Source organism: Rhinatrema bivittatum, chromosome 7 (genome assembly GCF_901001135.1).
Source record: "Rhinatrema bivittatum chromosome 7, aRhiBiv1.1, whole genome shotgun sequence".
In the NCBI taxonomy this organism is placed as follows: domain Eukaryota; kingdom Metazoa; phylum Chordata; class Amphibia; order Gymnophiona; family Rhinatrematidae; genus Rhinatrema; species Rhinatrema bivittatum.
Window position 1 is genome coordinate 301,391,060 of NC_042621.1, and position 21,731 is coordinate 301,412,790.

General features: G+C 44.0%; 1 protein-coding gene across 3 annotated transcripts in view; it reads right to left on the reverse strand.

The window, feature by feature from the left end:
- SHTN1 (shootin 1) overlaps nucleotides 1-21,731 on the reverse strand; it is a 237,435-nt gene that overhangs the window by 48,166 nt on the left and 167,538 nt on the right. For all 3 annotated transcript variants that reach the window (XM_029610484.1, XM_029610482.1, XM_029610483.1), the window contains exons 14-16: nucleotides 15,311-15,370; nucleotides 2,819-2,939; nucleotides 410-590 (exon numbers count right to left, since the gene is read on the reverse strand). In XM_029610484.1, coding sequence (XP_029466344.1) covers nucleotides 410-590; nucleotides 2,819-2,939; nucleotides 15,311-15,370 — 362 coding nt within the window. The remainder of the gene's footprint in view (nucleotides 1-409; nucleotides 591-2,818; nucleotides 2,940-15,310; nucleotides 15,371-21,731) is intronic.

Genomic DNA, 21,731 nt, shown 5'->3' on the forward strand with positions numbered 1-21,731 from the left:
CTATGTAATCATTTCAGGACCTGTTTGGGACTGACTGAGAGTTCACATTGCAAGTTTGCCTATTCAGATTTACAGTTTGATGTTCAATTTAGTTGATCTTCATTTTTGTATTGATCCATCCAAGGGGTTTTTCTTTGTTGCTTGGATATTCTTAATACTGAAGATTTACAGAGGGTGCACCAGTCATGAGGGACCGCCCTCTCAGTTTTTGCTCTGACTCCATCTGCTGGAAGGGGGACATGAAAATTAGCAGGTAAGGAAATAATTTTCTTGAAACTGCACGGTGCGACAGATACTACCATAAGAAGTTTGCTGGGCAGACTGAATGGACCATTTGGTCCTTTTCCGCCGTCATTTTTATGTTACCATATAAAATGTAATGAATCATAACAATGAATTAAGTACTTACTGTAGTGTAAGTGTGGACCTCGTGCTTCCGTCCTTCATCTGCAGATTAATGCCCAGCTCAGGTGCTGCGACTGCAGTGCTGAATTCTGCTTCCATTGGTTTCTTGTTTAATGCTGCTCTAGACACAGATCTCAAGGCTGGCATGGACCTGGACTCTGCGGTGGCTAATGTTCCAGCAGGACCTGAAAATCAAAATATATTTATTTTCACAGTTTGATGAGCATCTCAGCTCATCCCACAATACCTGCCAGGTACAGTGTTTTGTTTTGTTTAAGTAAAAGTACCAGTTTAGGGCCAGTGGAGGCCTCTATTTTCCACTCAAGCTGCAATGGGAAGAAGGAAACAAATTGAAAATGATTCTAGGTCTATGACCTGGCAGAAAATCCCCAATGGCCAGGCAAGAGGTAGGGACATCAGCACACCTCTGTCTAGTAAGCTTGAACTCACATTTCAACCTCAGTTATCCATTCTATGCTGGTTCTCTTTTTCTAACAATGTTCAAACTTCCTCAAAGAATCTACTACATAAGGGAGCCCGGACCGACGTGCCACAAATGCGCAGTAGAGAGCAGCTCTACCGCGCATGCGCGCACGTCGGCCAGAGCGCAGCGTGATCAAAAAAAAAAAATGGCGCTAGCTCCTTAGGAGCGGCGACGGGCAGGAGCGGCGGCGGCAACGAGCAGGACCGGGAGGAGCAGTAGCCGCGGCAACGACAAGCAGGAGCGGGAGGAGCAGTAGCTCCGGCGACACGCGCACGAGGGAGGGACATCGCCCCCCTGTCTGCCGGTTGTGGATGAGCTGAAAGGGGAGGGGATTGAGAGAGGGGGAGAGAGTGAGGGGAGGGGGAGGGGGAGGGAGGAGAGAGTGAGGGGAGGGGGGGAGAGAGTGAGGTGGGGGAAGGGGGGGAGGAGAGAGTGAGTGGAGGGGGAGGGAGGAGAGAGTGAGGAGAGGGGGGAGAGAGTGAGGGGAGGGGGAGAGAGGGAGGTGGGAGGAGAGTGAGGTGGGGGGAGGAGGGAGGGAGGGAGGAGAGAGTGAGGTGAGGGGAGGGGGGAGGGAGACTAGAGGGGGGAGATGAGGGGAGGGAGTGGAAAGGAAATGGACCAAAAAAATGTTAAATGTAGCCCGTTGTTACGGGCTTAACGGCTAGTGTTATATATTTAAATGCAGTAAGTTGTGATTGCGTCTAATAATTCAATTTATACAAATCTACTGCTTTCAGTTCTTGTACCTGTTTTTCAAAATCTGTTTTAGAAGTCAGTCCTTCCCCCTCGGAAATGCATGCAGAATATACAATGCAAGAGCACATGCTTTACAGGGGTTCTCGCACATTTTTAGGTCTACCTCAGTGATGTCTCTCGTTTCCCTTTGGATAATGCTTTTATATATTTCAAGCACCAAATATAGATGTGGGGGAAGTGGACTGGCAAGGAGACGTGAATCCTTTCACCTCCAGGACATCACTTCAAATGAGGCTCAAGTTCACAGCACCAGAAGTCCTATTAGTTACTTACAGATAATGAGTTGGGATGGAGGGAAAGAGGCTCAAATAAATAAAACTGCAGAAGTGTGCGAGAAGGGACAATATTCAAATGGGGTAGATTTTATAAATTGTTTGCTCACCAGGCGCGAACAAAAGTACACTGGATTTTATAAGATACGCGCGTAGCCGCGCGTATCTTATAAAATCCGGGGTCGGCGCAGGCAAGGGGGTGCACACTTGTGCAACTTGCGTGCGCCGAGCCCGGCGCGCGCAGCCTCAGAGGGAACTTTCCTTCCACCTTTCCTTCCACCTTCCACCTCCCCTCACCTCCCCTCACCTTCCCCTACCTAACCGACCCCCCCCCCCCGGCCCTATCTAAACCCCTACCGGACCATCACCTGACCCGGGGGCTGGTCCGGAGGCCTCGACCACGCCCCCGGGCCGGCGCCATGCCCCTGGTCCCGCCCCGAACCGCCCCCTGACCCTCGGACACGCCCCCTCCCACCCCTTTTACGAAGCCCCGGGACTTACGTGCGTCCTGGGGCTATGTGCGCGCCGGCGGCCTATGCAAAACAGGCGCGCCGGATTTACGCACGCAGGGCTTTTAAAATCCGGCCCAATGTGAACTCACTTCTACTGACTAAATCTCTGAATTTTGGAGACTGGATGTCAAATAGGAGCACCAGGAAGTCACCTGCAACCTTCCAACCAGCTATTCAAAAACTTACAGAATCCATGATGGTCAACTCAATAGGAATAAATGTGACATTACTATTTCAATGATTCTTTTCACTGTTTATTACAAAGAATTAGCAAATTGTGACTTTTGGTTACAAAAATGAGCACATTTTAACTTTTGCAGGTAATGAAATATGAAATGTTTCTTATTAGAGTCTTCAGACAGCCAACTCATGAATTCAAAGCGACTTACTGGTACTGTCCTGCTCTGCAGTCACCTTCCTGCGTCGTAAAATCCTTTCCAGCTCCGTTTCATTGTCTACAGTATCCAGGCACTTCAGTCTTCTTTCACTGCTGGATGTGCTCAGTGTTTGCTGGAATAAAGTTGACCCAAAGATAGATCGGTTACAGGTTTAAGACTTCATTAAAAGTGCTGCACTGGATTAACCCCAAAGGTCCATCCACCCAGCATCCAGCCTCCAACAATAACCAGCAGCAGTTGCATAGATTAAAAACCCAAACAATAGAAAATGTTGTTAAAACCAGCTGAAAGCTACTGGGCCTCCCACTCATTGCAAGTCTGAAATCTGCAACATGCAAAAGGCACAGTAGGGGAAGGAAACAAAATTCATCCTGGCCTGTATTTTCCTAAAAAGGCATGGGAAAAGTAAATATGGAACACCAGTTAATTAATTGGCTCTAGGCTCTAGCCCAGCAATGAATTAGCCAAAAACACTTTAGATTGGGCCTGACCATCAGATCTGGGATCTGTGGCTGGCTATGGAATCTCTTGTTCATTCTAGTGCCTCTTCTGGGAAGTGTCATGGGCCCATGTCACCAACGGCACAATGTCCCTAAGAGGAGGAGTAGGAGGTGCAACATGTGGCCTCATTCCATAGGCCACCCAAGATCTAACATAAGAACATGCCATACTGGGTCAGACCAAGGGTCCATCAATCCTAGCATCCTGTTTCCAACAGAGGCCAATCCAGGCCATAAGAACCTGGCAAGTACCCAAAAACTAAGTCTATTTCATGTTACCGTTGCTAATGGCAGTGGCTATTCTCTAAGTGAACTTAATTAATAGCAGGTAATGGACTTCTCCTCTAAGAACTTATCCAATCCTTTTTTAAAATTAGCTATACTAACTGCACTAACCACATCCTCTGGCAACAAATTCCAGAGTTTAATTATGCGTTGAGTGAAGAAGAACTTTCTCCAATTAGTTTTAAATGTGCCACATGCTAACTTCATGGAGTGCCCCCTAGACTTTCTATTATCTGAAAGACTAAATAACCGATTCAAATCTAGACCTCTCATGATTTTAAACACCTCTATCATATACCCTCTCAGCCGTCTCTTCTCCAAGCTGAAAAGCCCTAACCTTTTTAGTCTTTCCTCATAGGGAAGCTGTTCCATTCCCCTTATCATTTTGGTTGCCCTTCTCTGTACCTTCTCCATCGCAATTATATCTTTTTTGAGATGCGGCGACCAGAATTGTACACAGTATTCAAGGTGGGGGTCTCACCATGGAGCGATACAGAGGCATTATGACATTTTCCGTTTTATTCACCATTCCCTTCCTAATAATTCCCAACATTCTGTTTGCTTTTTTTGACTGCCGCAGCACACAGAACCAACTATTTCAATGTGTTATCCATTATGATGCCTAGATCTCTTTCTTGGGTGGTAGCCCGTACTATGGAACCTAACATTGTGTAATTATAGCATGGGTTATTTTTCCCTATATGCATCACCTTGCACTTATCCACATTAAATTTCATCTGCCATTTCGATGCCCAATTTTCCAGTCTCACAAGGTCTTCCTGCAATTTATCACAATCTGCTCTGAACAATTTTGTATCATCTGCAAATTTGATTACATCGCTCGACGTATTTCTTTCCAGATCATTTATAAATATATTGAAAAGTAAGGGTCCCAATACAGATCCTTGAGGCACTCCACTGCCCACTCCCTTCCACTGAGAAAATTGCCCATTTAATCCTACTCTCTGTTTCCTGTCTTTTAGCCAGTTTGTAATCCACGAAAGGACATCACCACCTATACCATGACTTTTTACTTTTCCTAGAAGCCTCTCATGAGGAACTTTATCAAACGCCTTCTGAAAATCCAAGTACACTACATCTTCCGGTTCACCTTTATCCACATATTTATTAACTCCTTCAAAAAAGTGAAGCAGATTTGTGAGGCAAGACTTGCCTTGGGTAAACCATGCTGACTTTATTCCATTAAACCATGTCTTTCTATATGTTCTGTGATTTTGATGCTTAGAATACTTTCCACTATTTTTCCTGGCACTGCAGTCAGGCTAACCGGTCTGTAGTTTCCCGGATCGCCCCTGGAGCCCTTTTTAAATATTGAGGTTACATTTGCTATCCTCCAGTCTTCAGGTACAATGGATGATTTTAATGATAGGTTACAAATTTTTACTAATAGGTCTGAAATTTCATTTTTTACTTCCTTCCGAACCCTGGGGTGTATACTATCCGGTCCAGGTGATTTACTACTCTTCAGTTTATCAATCAGGCCTACCACATCTTTTCTAGGTTCACCATGATTTGGTTCAGTCCATCTGAATCATTACCATGAAAACCTTCTCCGGAACGGGTATCTCCCCAACATTCTCTTTAGTAAACACCGAAGCAAAGAAATCATTTAATCTTTCTACGATGGGCTTATCTTCTCTAAATGCCCCTTTCACCCCTCGATCATCTAACGGTCCAACTGACTCCCTCACAGGCTTTCTGCTTTGGATATATTTAAAAAAGTTTTTACTGTGAGTTTTTGCCTCTACGGCCAACTTCTTTTCAAATTCTCTCTTAGCCTGTCTTATCAATGTCTTACATTTAACTTGCCAACGCTTATGCATTATCCTATTTTCTTCTGTTGGATCCTTCTTCCAATTTTTGAATGAAGATCTTTTGGCTAAAATAGCTTCTTTCACCTCCTCTTTTAACCATGCTGGAAATCGTTTTGCCTTCTTTCCACCTTTTTTAATGTGTGGAATACATCTGGACTGTGCTTCTAGAATGGTATTTTTTAACAATGACCACACCTCTTGCACACTTTTTACCTTTGTAGCTGCTCCTTTCAGTTTTTTTCTAACAATTTTTCTCATTTTCTCAAAGTTTCCCTTTTGAAAGTTTAGCACGAGAGCCGTGGATTTGCTTACTGTCCCCCTTCCAGTCATTAATTCAAATTTGATCATATTATGATCACTATTGCCAAGCGGCCCCACCACAGTTACCTCTCTCACCAAATCCTGTGCTCCACTGAGAATTAGATCTAAAATTGCTCCCTCTCTTGTCGGTTCCTGAAACAATTGCTCCATAAAATGTCATTTATTCCATCCAGGAACTTTATCTCTCTAGCGTGTCCCGATGATACATTTGACCCAGTCAGTATTGGGGTAATTGAAGTCTCCCATTATTACCGCACTACCAATTTGGTTAGCTTCCCTAATTTCTCTTAGCATTTCACTATCAGTCTCACCATTTTGACCAGGTGGATGGTAGTATACTCCTATCACTATAGTCTTCCCCAACACACAAGGGATTTCTACCCATAAAGATTCAATTTTGTATTCAGTCTCATGCAGGATGTTTATCCTGTTGGACTCTATGCCATCCTGGACATAAAGCGCCACACCGCCTCATTCAGCAGCTCAGGGGACTTAATGTCCTGAAGGCTCAACCAGGGGAATATCCTTCCAAATTCCTACACCTGGGCTCGGGTGCTCTTGTAAATGGACTCCACATGCAGGGAGTGTGGTCTCCTCAGGAAAATCACTACTTCTTCAATCTAAGCGCTTTCTGAGGTCAGCTGGCCAATAAAATTGTCCTAATACAGACCAACAACCAAGAAGCCATGTACTATATAAACAAGCTGGGAGGAATAGGATCTCCCATGCTGAAAGTTTGTCGGAATGTGGATCTGGGTTAGTTCTGAAGGAATAAATCTAAGGGACATGTATCTACCAGGCAATAAAAACAAACCACACCAGTCGTTCCTGGACAGAGGAGTAGAAACTGGATATGTTTGTGTTTCCTTTGAACAGAAAGGTTCCTCTGTTCTGTCCAAAGAGGTGGTCACAAAGCATACTAGCCTCAGATGCCTTCTCCTTAAGTGGGGACAAATTTTTCTGTATGATTATCTTCCAATATCTCTGGTCTTGAAAACATTAGAACTCAGAAGAGACCAGGGGAACCATGATTCTAATAGCCCCATACTGGCTGCGACGATTTAGGTTTATGTTTATTATGCATTCATGAGTGGCCTGTTTCGAAGCCCTCAGCAACTATGGGAATTTTCTACCAGGAAGCTCATTCAGTTGGGGAATTCCTCAGCTTTCATCCACCCACTTTCTTTACACCCACTTGTCAGACTAAGAACATAAGAACATAAGAAATTGCCATGCTGGGTCAGACCAAGAGCCCATCAAGCCCAGCATCCTGTTTCCAAAAGAGGCCAAAACCAGGCCACAAGAACCTGGCAATTACCCAAACACTAAGAAGAACCCATGCTACTGATGCAATTAATAGCAGTGGCTATTCCCTAAGTATAATTGATTAATAGCCATTAATGGCTAAATCTAAACTCACAACTACGCCCTCACACATCACAAAGACCCATCAGATACAACTACAAAGGCTCCTTATATGCTCCTCCGATCAAAACTTCACTAACAAAACGAGCACTCTCCACAGCCGGGCCCACCCTCTGGAACTCATTACCGCCAGATCTACGCCAAGAGACATGTCATCTAACTTTCAAGAAAAACCTAAAAACGTGGCTCTTCCGGCAAGCTTATCCAGAATCGCAGGAACACTCCGACACCGGTCAAAGAACAAAATAGCCCTCTATTATTTCCTCAACCGCCCATATCCCCTCAAGGCCCGACCACGCCTTATCTGGACAGCCCACTTGCTTTGAAAGACTCCATTACTGATGCATCAGTTCTTTAGCTCATGCATTACTCTTTGTATATACCATTCAACATTGTTCTGTTACCTGTATACCCCTATATAGCCTACCCTCCTTCTTAGCTAATCCCTACATTTATCCACGTTATTTTGACAAGTTATTGTTGTCTATTTAATATTTATGTTCTTATGTTCAGAAACCCTGTTTTATGTAACGCCTGTTTAATGTAACGCCTTAACCGCGACAGTTTTGTTCTATGGAAACCGACTTGATTTGATATTTGTATCGAGAATGTCGGTATATAAAAAGCCTAAATAAATAAATAAATAAATAAATAAATAAATAAATAATGGACTTCTCCTCCAAGAACTTATCCAAACCTTTTTTGAACCCAGCTACACTAACTGCACTAACCACCTCCTCTGGCAACAAATTCCAGAGCTTTATTGTGCGTTGAGTGAAAAAGAATTTTCTCCGATTAGTCTTAAATGTGCTACTTGCTAACTTCATGGAATGCCCCCTAGTCCTTCTATTATTCGAAAGTGTAAATAACCGAGTCACATCTACTCGTTCAAGACCTCTCATGATCTTAAAGATCTCTATCATATCCCCCCTCAGCCGTCTCTTCTCCAAGCTGAACAGCCCTAACCTCTTCAACCTTTCCTCATAGGGGAGCTGTTCCATCCCCTTTATCATTTTGATTGCCCTTCTCTGTACCTTCTCCATCGCAACTATATGTTTTTTGAGATGTGGCGACCAGAATTGTACACAGTATTCAAGGTGCGGTCTCACATTGGAGCGATACAGAGGCATTATGACATTTTCCGTTCTATTAACCATTCCCTTCCTAATAATTTCTAACATTCTATTTGCTTTTTTGACTGCTGCAGCACACTGAGCCGACGATTTTAAAGTATTATCCACTATGATGCCTAGATCTTTTTCCTGGGTGGTAGCTCCTAATATGGAACCTAGCATTGTGTAACTACAGCAAGGGTTATTTTTCCCTATATGCAACACCTTGCACTTGTCCACATTACATTTCATCTGCCATTTGGATGCCCAATCTTCCAGTCTTGCAAGGTCCTCCTGTAATGTATCACAGTCTGGTTGTGATTTAACTACTCTGAATAATTTTGTATCATCCGCAAATTTGATAACCTCACTCGTCGTATTCCTTTCCAGATCATTTATATATATATTGAAAAGCACCGGTCCAAGTACAGATCCCTGAGGCACTCCACTGTTTACCCTTTTCCACTGAGAAAATTGACCATTTAATCCTACTCTCTGTTTCCTTTCTTTTAACCAGTTTGTAATCCACGAAAGGACATCGCCTCCTATCCCATGACTTTTTAGTTTTCGTAGAAGCGTCTCATGAGGGACTTTGTCAAATGCCTTCTGAAAATCCAAATACACTACATCTACCGGTTCACCTTTATCCACATGTTTATTAACCCCTTCAAAAAAGTGAAGCAGATTTGTTAGGCAAGACTTCCCTTGGGTAAATCCATGTTGACTGTGTCCCATTAAATCATGCCTTTCTATATGCTCTACGATTTTGATCTTGAGAATAGTTTCCACTATTTTTCCCGGCACTGAAGTCAGGCTCACTGGTCTATAGTTACCCGGATCGCCCCTGGAGCCTTTTTTAAATATTGGGGTTACATTGGCCACCCTCCAGTCTTCAGGTACAATGGATGATTTTAATGATAGGTTACAAATTTTAACTAATAGATCAGAAATTTCATTTTTGAGTTCCTTCAGACCCCTAGGATGCATACCATCCGGTCCAGATGATTTGCTACTCTTTAGTTTGTCAATCTGGCCTACTACATCTTCCAGGTTCACAGTGATTTCGTTCAGTTCATCTGACTCATCACCCCTGAAAACCATCTCAGGAACTGGTATCTCCCCAACATCCTCATTAGTAAACACGGAGGCAAATAATTCATTTAGTCTTTCTGCAATGGCCTTATCTTCCCTAAGAGCCCCTTTAACCCCTCTGTCATCTAATGGTCCAACTGACTCCCTCACAGGTTTCTTGCTTCAGATATATTTTAAAACGTTTTTATTATGAGTTTTTGCCTCTATGGCCAACTTCATTTCAAATTCTCTCTTCGCCTGTCTTATCAATGTTTTACACTTACCTTGACAATGCTTATGTTTTATCCTATTTTCTTCAGATGGATCCTTCTTCCAATTTTTGAAGGATTTTTTTTGGCTAAAATAGCCTCTTTCACCTCACCTTTTAACCATGACAGTAATGGTTTTGCCTTCCTTCCACCTTTCTTAATGCGCGGAATACATATGGACTGTGTCTCTAGGATTGTATTTTTAAACAATGCCCAAGCCTGTTGAACACTTTTAACCTTTGCAGCTGCACCTTTCAGTTTTTTTCTAACTGTCTGCTCTGGGCGGATTATAGCAAATTAAAATACAACAACAAGATAGTTAAAATGGCAACTAGTTAAATTAAATTAAATCAAACCAAGTAATTTAAATCATCAATACATATCACATCAAATAAACATCACATTAGAATATAAAATAAAATAAAATTATCATCAGTCTTCAAGACCTCCTGAAGGCCTCATTAAATAAATGAGTCTTCAATGCTTTATGAAATATTTTATAATCAGAAAGCAAATGGAGTTCTGAAGGCAATCCATTCCAAAGAATAGGAGTGATACAAGAAAATGCTCAATGATTAGTTGTTTTCAAATGTATAGTTCTAGCATCCAGAATTAACAATAAATTCTGACTAATAGATTGAAGGGACATAGTCAATCCTCTTCAAATAGACTGGGCTTTCTCCATATACAGCATGGTGAACTAGGGTCAGTATTTTAACTGCACACATTGCTCAGCTGGGAGACAATGTAAATTTATCAAAATTGGTGAAATGTGATTACGAATTGAACTTCCTGATACTAAATAAAAGTATCAAGAAACAATGTTTCATCCCATCATCAGATCCCTACCCCTCACAGCCTGGATGTTGAGAGGTTAGTATTCTGTTCCCCGAACCTTTCTTAGGATATGTCTTGTGTTCTGGCTTCTAGAAGGAATGCCACAAGGAAGTCATATAGATGTAGTTTGATTTGTGGTGTGAGGACAAGGCCATATACCCTTTTGCCTGTCCCGTATACAAATTGCTTGAATAACTTCTAGATATTTTAGAATCTGGTCTGACGATGAACCCATTTGGCACTTACCACCAGCATGTATATAAAGCCCACTAGGCTTCACCATAAGATAAAGAGAAAACTTCTAGCCGTAGAAGTTCCAAGGGAGGTATTCCTATTTTGAGCGATAGTAAGAGTCTATCCCCAAAAGGGTGTGTCAGTTTCCAGGAATTATGTAGGTGACTTTAGGAATTACTGATGGGGGGAGCAGATTAGAGCTGGGAAGAGACGTATTCCAGGGAGCATAGAAAAGCAGCTAAGGGGCTACACTCTTCAAGGCCTAAGGAGGGAAAGGACAACCAATAGCATAGGGGGACTCTTTTTTTTTCACATTTTGGAGGTAGATTCCAGGAGGGACCTCGAGAGTTGTTTCTGGAAGGTTACTATTCCTAGGTCAGTGGAATAAGAAACTCATTCAAGAGACAGTTCTCACCAACAAGGTATCTGAGAATCTGCATCCAGGAGAATTCCTGAGTTCTGCGAAGTATCTGAGAGAAAGGAGATCTTTTCAGGAGCCAAGGGAAGTCTAAGTTTTCTCACTACACTTTACTCAAAGTGAGCTGGTTGCCTGCTTAGAGACTTTTTTCCCCCTATTTTTAAATCTGCTACATTGGACTACTACTTGTGCTTTAATTATGCTGCATTACTGAACTGGTTGATTTTAATTCAGTAAACTTTACTTTTACACTGGAACACAATATCTGGTGTTAGAACGACAGTGGGATCTCCTGGGTCATTCAGGTTAGTCTGTCCCCCACAGCAGAATCCGGATTTCCAGAGCTGCATTGAGTTGAGTGCTCAGCAGTATCTGGTGTGTCCTTTAGTTGTTCAGTTTATGTGCACCATCTATTGAAGCCTATCAAGCCTGCCACTATGTCTTCGGACCTCAACATGGTACCAACCCAGCTGATGAAAGCTCCCCTTGAGCCATTAGACTCCTGTGAGCTAATGAACCTGACCTGGAAGATCATATTTTTGGTTGCAATCAGTGAACTCCAGGCCTTACACAACGTTTTTTGCAAAGTAGGGTGGGAGATCTGTATATGCATTCTGCCTAAAATAGTGTCAGACGTCTACCTTAATCAATCATCTTCCCAACATTTTTCCACAGGCCACATGTCCACAAAAGTGAACAAGCCTTGCACAGTCTGGATCACAAAACAGCCATGGGGATAATTTTCATAAAAATGTTCTTTGTTTTTTGTTGGGTTTTTTTGCCCCGCTTTGTGCTGTTCTTTCTGAGCTGGATGTCTCATTTAAACTCTATGCGGCGATATTCTGTTCTTTTTTTCAAATTTCCTCTCTCTCTGCAGCACTGGAAAAGCTATCCACAGGTTTGTCAAGGATTAAGGACGGGATGCATGACAGTTTCTGTAAAAAAAAACCAAAAACCAGAAACTGTGCTGCTATCCCGGGGTCTGCCAGGGGAATTTCCTCCACATTTCTGTTTTGATGGACATACCATCCCAGTCCAAAGGGTATGTAATTTTGGGGGTTGTTACTGATTCTTCCTTATCTATGCATCCGCATATTGACAAGCTAGTGCAGTCACCTTATTATAAGCTCCACTTATTATGTCCTTTAAAGCCGTTAATCAGTTACTCTGATTTTCATACAGTTACACAGTCTCTTGTGTTATCGCTGGATTACTGTAATATTTTGTTTTTGGGTCTTCCCAACACCTACCTTCACATGCTCCAGCTGATTTAAGATTTTATGGCCTGGCTTATTACTGGTACTCCCCTGCGCAACCATATTTCTCCAGTTCTGGCGAATCTGCACTGGCTGCCCGTCTGCTGGCGTGTGAAGTTTAAAACACTGCTGTGGGTTTTTAAAGCCCTTCATGAACGTGCTCCCTCTTATTTGCCTTCACTCTTCCTCGCCTCACCTACTGGAGATTCCAACTTTAAGCCAGGTACGCCTCACAGAATCTAGGAAACAGATTTTCTATATAGCAGACGCTATTTTATGGAACAATCTTCCTGAGGAGTAATGATCTGAAACAGATTTGCTTTGTTTTAGAAAGCTTCTCAAATCATATTTTTTCACCTTATCCCGGGGTACAGCATAGTTTCTCCTGGGTTTCTTCTTTCATTTCTTTCTTTCTCTCTTGGGTTGTTGTGAATAAATAAAATGCACAATTTTGAAGTGATTTTCTTTGTTTTAGTGGATTGTGTTACTGTTGTAATCCACTTAGACTGGAAGATCAGCAGAATATAAGTTTTTGAAATAAAGGCATTTATTTATATTCCACTTTTCAGCGCTTAAAAGCGGATTACATTTTAGGTACTGTGGGTATTTCTCTATCCCCAAAGGGCTTACAATCTAACAGGGTCATTCATCAAATCACGTTAGGACCTCATCGCATGATAAAAGAGGTCTAACACATGATAAACGGCAATCTTTTTACTGTCACGCATTAGCAAATATGAGTATGCAAAAGCTAGCTTTTTATGCAAATGGACTCCTACTGCATGTTGCGAAAATTTAATGCACACTAACGTGGGATTTAATGTCGGAAATAACACTTTTTTGTGATAGAGGGGAAAAAAGTTATTATCGCAAGATAGCCGTTGTTATTGTGGGTCGCAGCTATTATTGCAAGTGATAAAATGAGAGCTTTTCTCACACACACATACACAGCCCTGCTGGGCCAAAAAAATACCTGCCTTTTCTTCCTAAATCTTCTGTGTTAGGGGGAAGGATACTTGTTGTGGGCTACTGGTGCTTCACTGGCCCACATATGTTATGGAAGCAGGATTTGCGCGCACATTTCAAATAGGATGCACATGTACGCGCTAACAGCCTGATAGCATGCGTACATACACACGCCTATGTTATATTGGCGGCTGCAATTGTATTACATAGGCGTGTTTATGCGCACATGGTATCAGATAAGCTGAAAGCGTATGCACCCTATTTGAAAAATACGCGCACATGTGCGCGCAAATCCTGCTTCCAGTAGTAAAGTTAAGAGGCACACTTCTATTAGCCTCCCCCCACATATCTATGCCCCACCCCTTTTTTCGATACTTTTCACAGGTGCGCATAGTGGGAGATATGTGTATATGTGGGCGGCTTTGAAACCCAGTTCTGTGCGTACCAATCCAATTTGTGTGCGTATCTCCCGGTTTGAACACGTGACGCGCTAATGCGTCGCACACCACAATACTGCGTCCCGTGACACCAAACATTATTGCAGGTTACGATTTTTACTTATGCGATGCGGTATGTCAAAAATTTGCCTAACCATGCCCCTTTATTTTTATTGTGGCTGTTAACATACCATATTCCCGCAATAAATATAGCAATTTGATGAATCTAGACCTAAGTTTGTATCTAAGGCAATGGAAGGTAAAGTGACTTGCCCAAGGACCCAAGGAGCGGCAGTGGGATTTGAATCCTGGTTTCCCACTGCTCTATGAACTAGGCTACTCATCCACCCCATATATGAAGCGTATATCATAACAATTTCACAAAAGTCCATTTACACGCTTAAAGTGCATTTATGCATGTCAAAACCTATTCATAACGCAATTTTCTGTTCTGACCAGGCAGGTCTGAATCTGGATGGGCGTTGTCATGGCCCATAGTGTCAGACCCAGGGTGGTGGCAGCCACCTAAAATCAGCCTCCATTGAAGAGATATGTAGGGACCTTTGTTTTCAGTTTTTATTTTATTTTCCTTTGGGAATTTCAATGTTATACCAAAAAAATACAGTGGAAAAATGATTTTGTTATAACACATGAGAAAAATAAATGTAAAGGTGAATTTTCCACTGATTTTTTTTTTTTATATAAAACATTGAAATTCCCAGGGAAAATAAAATAAAAACTGAAAAGAAAAGGTCCCCAGAGATATGTAAAGCTGTAATGTGAAGTTCCAGCCACACATTCACATCCCATTACTGTGTGAATAAGAATTTCTGACATGACAGTAGGAATCTGCCCTCTATGGTTTATTTGGTGTTTAAAACTACTTCAAACTCCATACCTCAGGGCCCATTTTTATGATTTTCAGTTTGCCTCTACAACAACAAAAACTTACAAAATGGCCTGCTACCAACAAAAACATGTTTGCCCATTATTTCAGGGCAACCTCAGCTCAGGATTTCCATGCATATGGACTTTCATATCCTACTTATTCTCAGAGAAAGCAAAGTTGCTTACCTGTAATAGTTGTTCTCCGATGACAGCAGGATACATAATCCTCACAATCTCACTCACCTCCCCTAGGAGTTGGTTTCTATAGCTTTATACTGAACTGAGAAGCGCCCCGTGAACACACCATGAGAGTGTGAAGTCCTGCACATGCTCAGTACAGAATTTTTTTTAATTTTTTTTTTTAATATTGAACTTGAGAAAAGCTCCTGCCTGGACTCCATTAGCAGAAATCACCCAAGTGTGAGGACTATGGATTCTGCTGTCCTTAGAGAATATCTGTTACGGGTAAGCAACTTTGCTTTCCTTGCTCTGACGTACAGGGTGCGTAATTGTGTGGCTATGAAGAATACAAAGTAGCACACATATATGCGTGTGTGGGGTGTTTGCTGGGATGAGGGCAGGAGGGGGTTTCACAGCTCTAGTCAAAGAGTGGCAGAAGCAGCTCTTACCAGTATACCTTTCAGTTCTTCCACTGCACTTTCCGAGGGCTTTGAAGTTGAAGTTTCTGTCTAAAATGAAAAATATAAAACAAGTTTAATGGTCTCAAGATCCAAGAATGGACTTCTGATCACTGGTTTGTGCACACTGTCGCACAATTAGTTAGGCTGAAAGAGAATCAACCTCCTTCCCCATTCTGCATGCCCTACAGAAAAAGTTAGGTTGCAAACAAGAGAGCAAAACCAAGAAAGTACAAAATGCAGTCGTCAAATACAATGGTTCACACACATCCTAGGATCAGCACCTTTTTGTACTGCTAATTTACATCCCAGGGCCCACAAATCCATAAAATATCCATAATATGAGAAGCAATAACCTGAATCAGTCTTCAGCCTTCAAAGCTCAAGCCAAAAATGTATGTTTATCACCTTCACTTGTTTTTCCAATCTTAAAGGTTTATGAACTGGGGGAGAGAGGGCTGGGAAAGAAAGCTCAGCAAGTCTCTTTTATTGTGAAAGCAAAACATGATACTCAGATACTTTTCTGACTCCACAAATTCCTAACTGGATGAAATAAACGTTCCCTGTTTGTATCCAGCTGAGTCCAGACTCCTGGGTTTTGCATCCCTGCCAGCAGATGGAGACAGAGAAAGTTTTACTGACACTGCTACATAGTCACGTGTGCCACCTGTAGCCCTCTCAGTATTTCTCTGACTCCAGCAGAAGGTAGATGGTGCAAAACCTGCAGTTCTGAAGTCAGGAGAGTGGTTTGATCTTACAAGCCTTTCTCCCAGGGGGTGTTTGCGTTCTAGTGGATCCTTCCCTATCTGGTTGAGGTAGATGAGCTGGGGGTTGGTGACCCTTTTGTACACTCACTCCTTCATTCTGTGGGGTGCAAATCTGGTGGTCCAGATCCTTCCCCTTCACGAGGCTGCTTAGGTGGCAACAGGCTCAGGGTAGTAGATTGTCTTCTTTTTCTGCTTTTTTGTCCTTTTGGAGTTTGGCTTGTAGCAGTTCTGTGTTCCATCCTTGGATGTAGGTCTTGTAAAGTTTATTTAAAAAATAAAGCAGAGCTTGCTCTGGAAATTGGAGGTGCTGAAAGGACGGCTTCCTGCCTCTACTGTCTGAGTGGACGGGGATTGTGTGGCGAGTTTGCCGTGTTTCTTGTTATGTTGGCAGGCTGAGGTGCTTTCGGAGGTATTTTTTCCCCACTGGGTTGGTATGGTGCACGGCTCTGTTTGCCACACTTGCGGCACAGCTCGTGCATGTCTAAATCAATTCAGCCTCTGGTTGGATTGTTCATAGGGTGGCAAAGGGCCTTCCAAGGGCCTGATGCTGGCAAAAGAGAGGTTAGTGCTTGCAGCTGCTCCTACGTGCTGGGGTCCAGCAAGCTTCGGGGATCCTTTTCCCATCGGAGTGGGAACGGCTGCCATTTTGAGTGCACATGCAGCCTGCACTGTGTTGACAGGGGCAGGAGGGATTTTCCCCTGAGGCTTTCCCCAGTTCTGATCTCGAGGAGGAGCAGGGGGTGCAGATGGAGCTGAAGAGCCCATTCTGCCAGTCATGGGGTCCTCTCATCCGGTGGCTGGTGCTGCCAAGCCCTTTTCTGCATACTTAGTTTTGCTTCTGCATGACACTTATCTAGCTCAGCAGGAGGCAAGTGCTGCAGGGCTGGGGACCTGGACCTGACCTTCTGAAGGTCTGGATGTGTGTTCCAGACCATCCTTGGAAGCGGCCATCTTTTGTTTAGCGGTTGTTGAGCTCTGATCCAGCTGGTGAGAAGTCAGCTGACTCAGAGGGGGCTCCTGGGGGTTCCTCTCTCACACAATTCGGCAGTCAATCCGGATGCAGTTGGTACAGATCTGGGATATGATCTGGAGGAGATCCCGGTTTCCGAGGGTGATGACCCTAAAGTGGTCCGCCTGTTTCGGAAAGAGGAGTTAGATCTGTTTCATCAAGTTCTTGAGGAACTTGGAGTGAAGTTGCCGCAGGAGGACTCTGATATGGAGGGGGCGTATCCGGTCCTAGATAGATTTATAATAAGGGAAGGCTCTTGCCGGACCCCTATGTCGGTGAGGAAGTTGGTGGAACGGGAGTGGTCTGCTTCTGATGCCGGCTTGAGAGTCAGGAGGGCAGTGACTAAGCTTTATCCTTTGCCCGAACAGACCCTAGAGCTATTTCCCTTCCTAAGTGTCGGCTGTTACCAAGAAGATGACTATCCTAGTTGCAGGGTCTGCGGCTTTGAAGGATGTTCAGGATCGGAAATTGGAGGTTCACCTCAAGAGGATTTTTGAAGTGTCATCTCTGGGTTTATGTGCAGCAATTTGCTCCAGTTTTATGCAGAAGGCTCATTTGCATTGGGTACAACAGCTTCAGGAAGGTCAGTCAAAGTCTGGCAAGGAGGCTAGTAAGGCTGACCAGTTGGAGGCAATGGTAGCATATGTAATGGATGCTTTGTATGACCTAGTTAGAACTTCAGCACAAGTTATGGCATCCGCTGTTTCAGCCAGGAGGTTGTTATGGAACTGGTTGGCAGATGTGTCGACCAAGGCTCAGTTGGGGTCTCTTCCTTTCAAAGGCAGACTTTTGTTTGGTGAGGACCTGGAGCAGTTGATGAAAGATCTTGGCGAGAATAAGGTCCACAGGTTGTCGGACCTTTTGTCTCATTTTTGGGATAGTAGGAGGTCTCGCTCGACGAGGGGAGCTGCAGGTCCGTAGAAGCAGTTCTCTCCCCAAGGCCAATCCTGGGGTCAGTCCTTTCGAGGGGGGTCAAAGACCCTTCAGGGCAGCCACAGGTGGTGGTGCAGCTGGGCCTAAATCCTCGCAATGAGGCGAGGCTGGTCCACTTTGCCGTTCCTTTTACAGGGGGTCGCTTGGCACGGTTTTAAGAGTGGGCCTAAATTACCCAGGATCAGTGGGTTCTCAGTGTAATAGGTAACTGCTACGTGTTAGAATTTGCTCAGCCCATCCACGATATGTTTTGCGATTCCCCCTGCGACTCCACAGGGAAGCAATTGGTGGTCAAGAGACACTAGACCAGTTGCAAAAGTTAGGGGCAGTAATTCCAGTCACCAGGGACCAGCGAGCTGAAGGAAGATATTCCATTTACTTCATGGTTCCGAAGAAAGAGGGCACCTTTCGGCCAATTCTGGACTTAAAGAGAGTAAATGTAGCGTGCAAGGTTCCACGTTTCCAGATGGAGACCCTGAGGTCGGTGATAGCAGCTGTGCACAAGAACATAAGAACATAAGAAATTGCCATGCTGGGCCAGACCAAAGGTCCATCAAGCCCAGCATCCTGTTTCCAACAGAGGCCAAACCAGGCCACAAGAACCTGGCAATTACCCAAACACCAAGAAGATCCCATGCTACTGATGCAATTAATAGCAGTGGCTATTCCCTAAGTAAACTTGATTAATAGCAGTTAATGGACTTGTCCTCCAAAAACTTATCCAAACCTTTTTTGTACTCATCTACATTAACTGCACTAACCACATCCTCTGGCAACAAATTCCAGAGCTTAATTGTGCGTTGAGTGAAAAAGAATGTTCTCCAATTAGTCTTAAATATGCTACTTGCTAAATTCATGGAATGCCCCCTAGTCCTTCCATTATCCAAAAGTGTAAATAACCGATTCACATCTACTCGATCAAGTCCTCTCATGATCTTAAAGACCTCTATCATATCCCCCCTCAGCCGTCTCTTCTCCAAGCTGAACAGCCCTAACCTCTTCAGCCTTTCCTCATAGGGGAGCTGTTCCATCCCTTTTATCAGTTTGGTTGCCCCTTCTCTGTACCTTCTCCATCGCAACTATATCTTTTTTGAGATGCGGCGACCAGAATTGTACACAGTATTCAAGATGCGGTCTCACCATGGAGTGATACAGAGGCATTATGACATTTTCCGTTTTACTAACCATTCCCTTCCTAATAATTCCTAACATTCTGTTTGCTTTTTTGACTGCTGCAGCACACTGAGCCGACAATTTAAAAGTATTATCCACTATGATGCCTAGATCTTTTTCCTGGGTGGTAGTTCCTAATATGGAACCTAACATCGTGTAACTACAGCAAGGGTTATTTTTCCCTATGTGCAACACCTTGCACTTGTCCACAAGGGGGAATTTCTGGCATCTCTGGATCTCATGGAGGCGTATCTACACATTCCTGTTTGGTCAGATCATCAATGATTCCTGCAGTTCATGGTTCTGGGTCAGCATTTCAGCTTCGGGCTCTTCCCTACAGTTTGGTGACAGCGCCTCGCATGTTCACCAAAGTGATGGTGGTGGTGGCAGCAGCGTTGCATCAAGAAGGAGTTCTGCTGCACCCCTATCTGGACAACTGGCTTATCAAGGCAAATTCGGAGGACCCTTGAATTACTTGGCTGGGTGGTGAACCTGGCAAAGAGCCACCTAGTGCCGTCACAGTCCCTGGAGTATCTAGGAGCTCAGTTCGACACTCAGGAGGGCAAAATGTTTCTCACGGAGGAGAATGTTTTGAAATCGCAGGGGCAAATTCAGCGCTTTGTTGGAGTTTCTGGTGCCCAGGGTCTGGGATTACTTGCAGGTTCTGGGCTCCATGGCTTTGACCCTGGAGTTGGTACCATGGGCTTTTACGCATATGAGGCCTCTACAAAGATCTCTGTTATCTCAGTGGAACCTGCTCTCAGAGGAGTTTCATCTTCCCTTGCAGCTCAAGGGAAGTGCAAGGGACAGCCTTGTCTTGGTGGCTACAAAATTCCAATCTGGTTCGTGGCATGAAGCTGGAGGCTCCGGATTGGGTGATTCTTACTACCAATGCCAGTATTTCTGGATGGAGGGCATGTGTCAGCAGCAGTCTACTCAGGGCAGTTGCTCTGCGGAGGAGGCTTCCTGGTCTTTCAATCGCTTAGAGACCAGAGCGGTATGTTTAGCTTTACTTGTATTCTGCCGTTGGTAAAAGGTCAGTCGGTGAGGGTCCTATCTGACAATGCAATAACAGCAGCCTATATCAATCAGAAGAGGAACCAAGAGTCAAGCAGTGGGCCAGGAGGCTCAAGGGCTGATTCTTTGGGTGGAGCAACACCTGTAGAGGATAACGACGTCACACATTGCAGGAGTGGAAAACGTTCAAGCGGATTTTCTAAGTCACAGGTTATTAGATCCAGGAGAGTGGGAGCTGTCCTAGACAGCGCTGCAGTTCATCCACAAGAGATGTGGCTGTCCCCATGTGAATCTAATGGTAACTCGCCTCAATGCAAATGCAACGCGGTTTTTCAGTCATAGAAGAGAGCACGGGGCCGAGGGCATCGATGCTCTGGTGCTGCCTTGGCCTTGAAAGGTTCTGCTTTAAGGTTTTCCTATGTGGCCTCTAGTAAGCAAGGTTTTGAGGCAGATAGAAAGACATCTGGGCGACGTAGTGTTGGTGGCTCTGGAGAGGGCCTCGTTGACTGTGGTTCATGGATCTAGTCAACTTGGCCTTGGACAGTCCATTAAGCTTCAGTCATCTAATGGGACTTCTTCGGCAGGGCCACATATTTTCGGAACAGGCTGCTCACTTTTGTCTAGTGACATGGCTTTTGAGAGGTGGTGATTGAGATGAAGGGGGGTACCCTGAAGCGGTTTTTGCTACTCATCTTCAAGCTAGGTGAACGTCTATGTCTCTTTCGTATGTAAGTCAGGAAGGTTTTTGAGTCCTGGAGTATCGCGAACGGCATGCATGCTTTGCAATCCACGGTCTTTCATATCTTGTCCTTTTTTCAGGAGGGTTTGGTCAAGGGTTTGGCGTTCAGCTTTTTTAGGGTTCAGGTAGCTGCTCTTGGTTGCCTACGAGTCAAAGTAAAGGGTTGCTCTCTGTCCTCTCATCCTGACATAGTTCAGTTTCTTTGGGGGGGCTAAGAATTTGCACCCATAGGTTAGGAGAGTTTGCCCATCCTGTAATCTTAATCTCTTCCTGAGAGGTTTGTGTGCGGCACCTTTTGAACCTCTTTGGAGGGAGATGCTTAAGGATTTGACCCTTAAGGTCATTTTTCTAGTGGCCATTTGTTCAACTAGGAGAATCTCTGAGTTGCAGGCTTTATCTTGTTTTGATCCATTCCTGCAGATTTCGGACTCGGGCAGTACCCTCGTTTTTACCTAAGGTGTATCGGTGTTTCATATGAAATGGACTATGGAGCTTTCAGCCTTTCCTGAGATGGACTCTTCCGCACCTCATGCGAGAGAGCTTAAGCTTTTGGACGTATACAGAGGCTTGTTGAGGTATCTCAAAGTAACAAAATGATTTCAGGAGGTTGGATCACCTCTTTGTTTTGTGGAGCGGTTCGAAGAGAGGTTCTCAGGCTTCTAAGGCTACTATTGTGTGGTGGCTTAAGGAGGCCATTGGTTCGACGTACATAACTAGTGGTCATCCGGTTCCTGAGGGTTTGCAAGCCCACTCTACGCACTGTCAGGCAGCCTC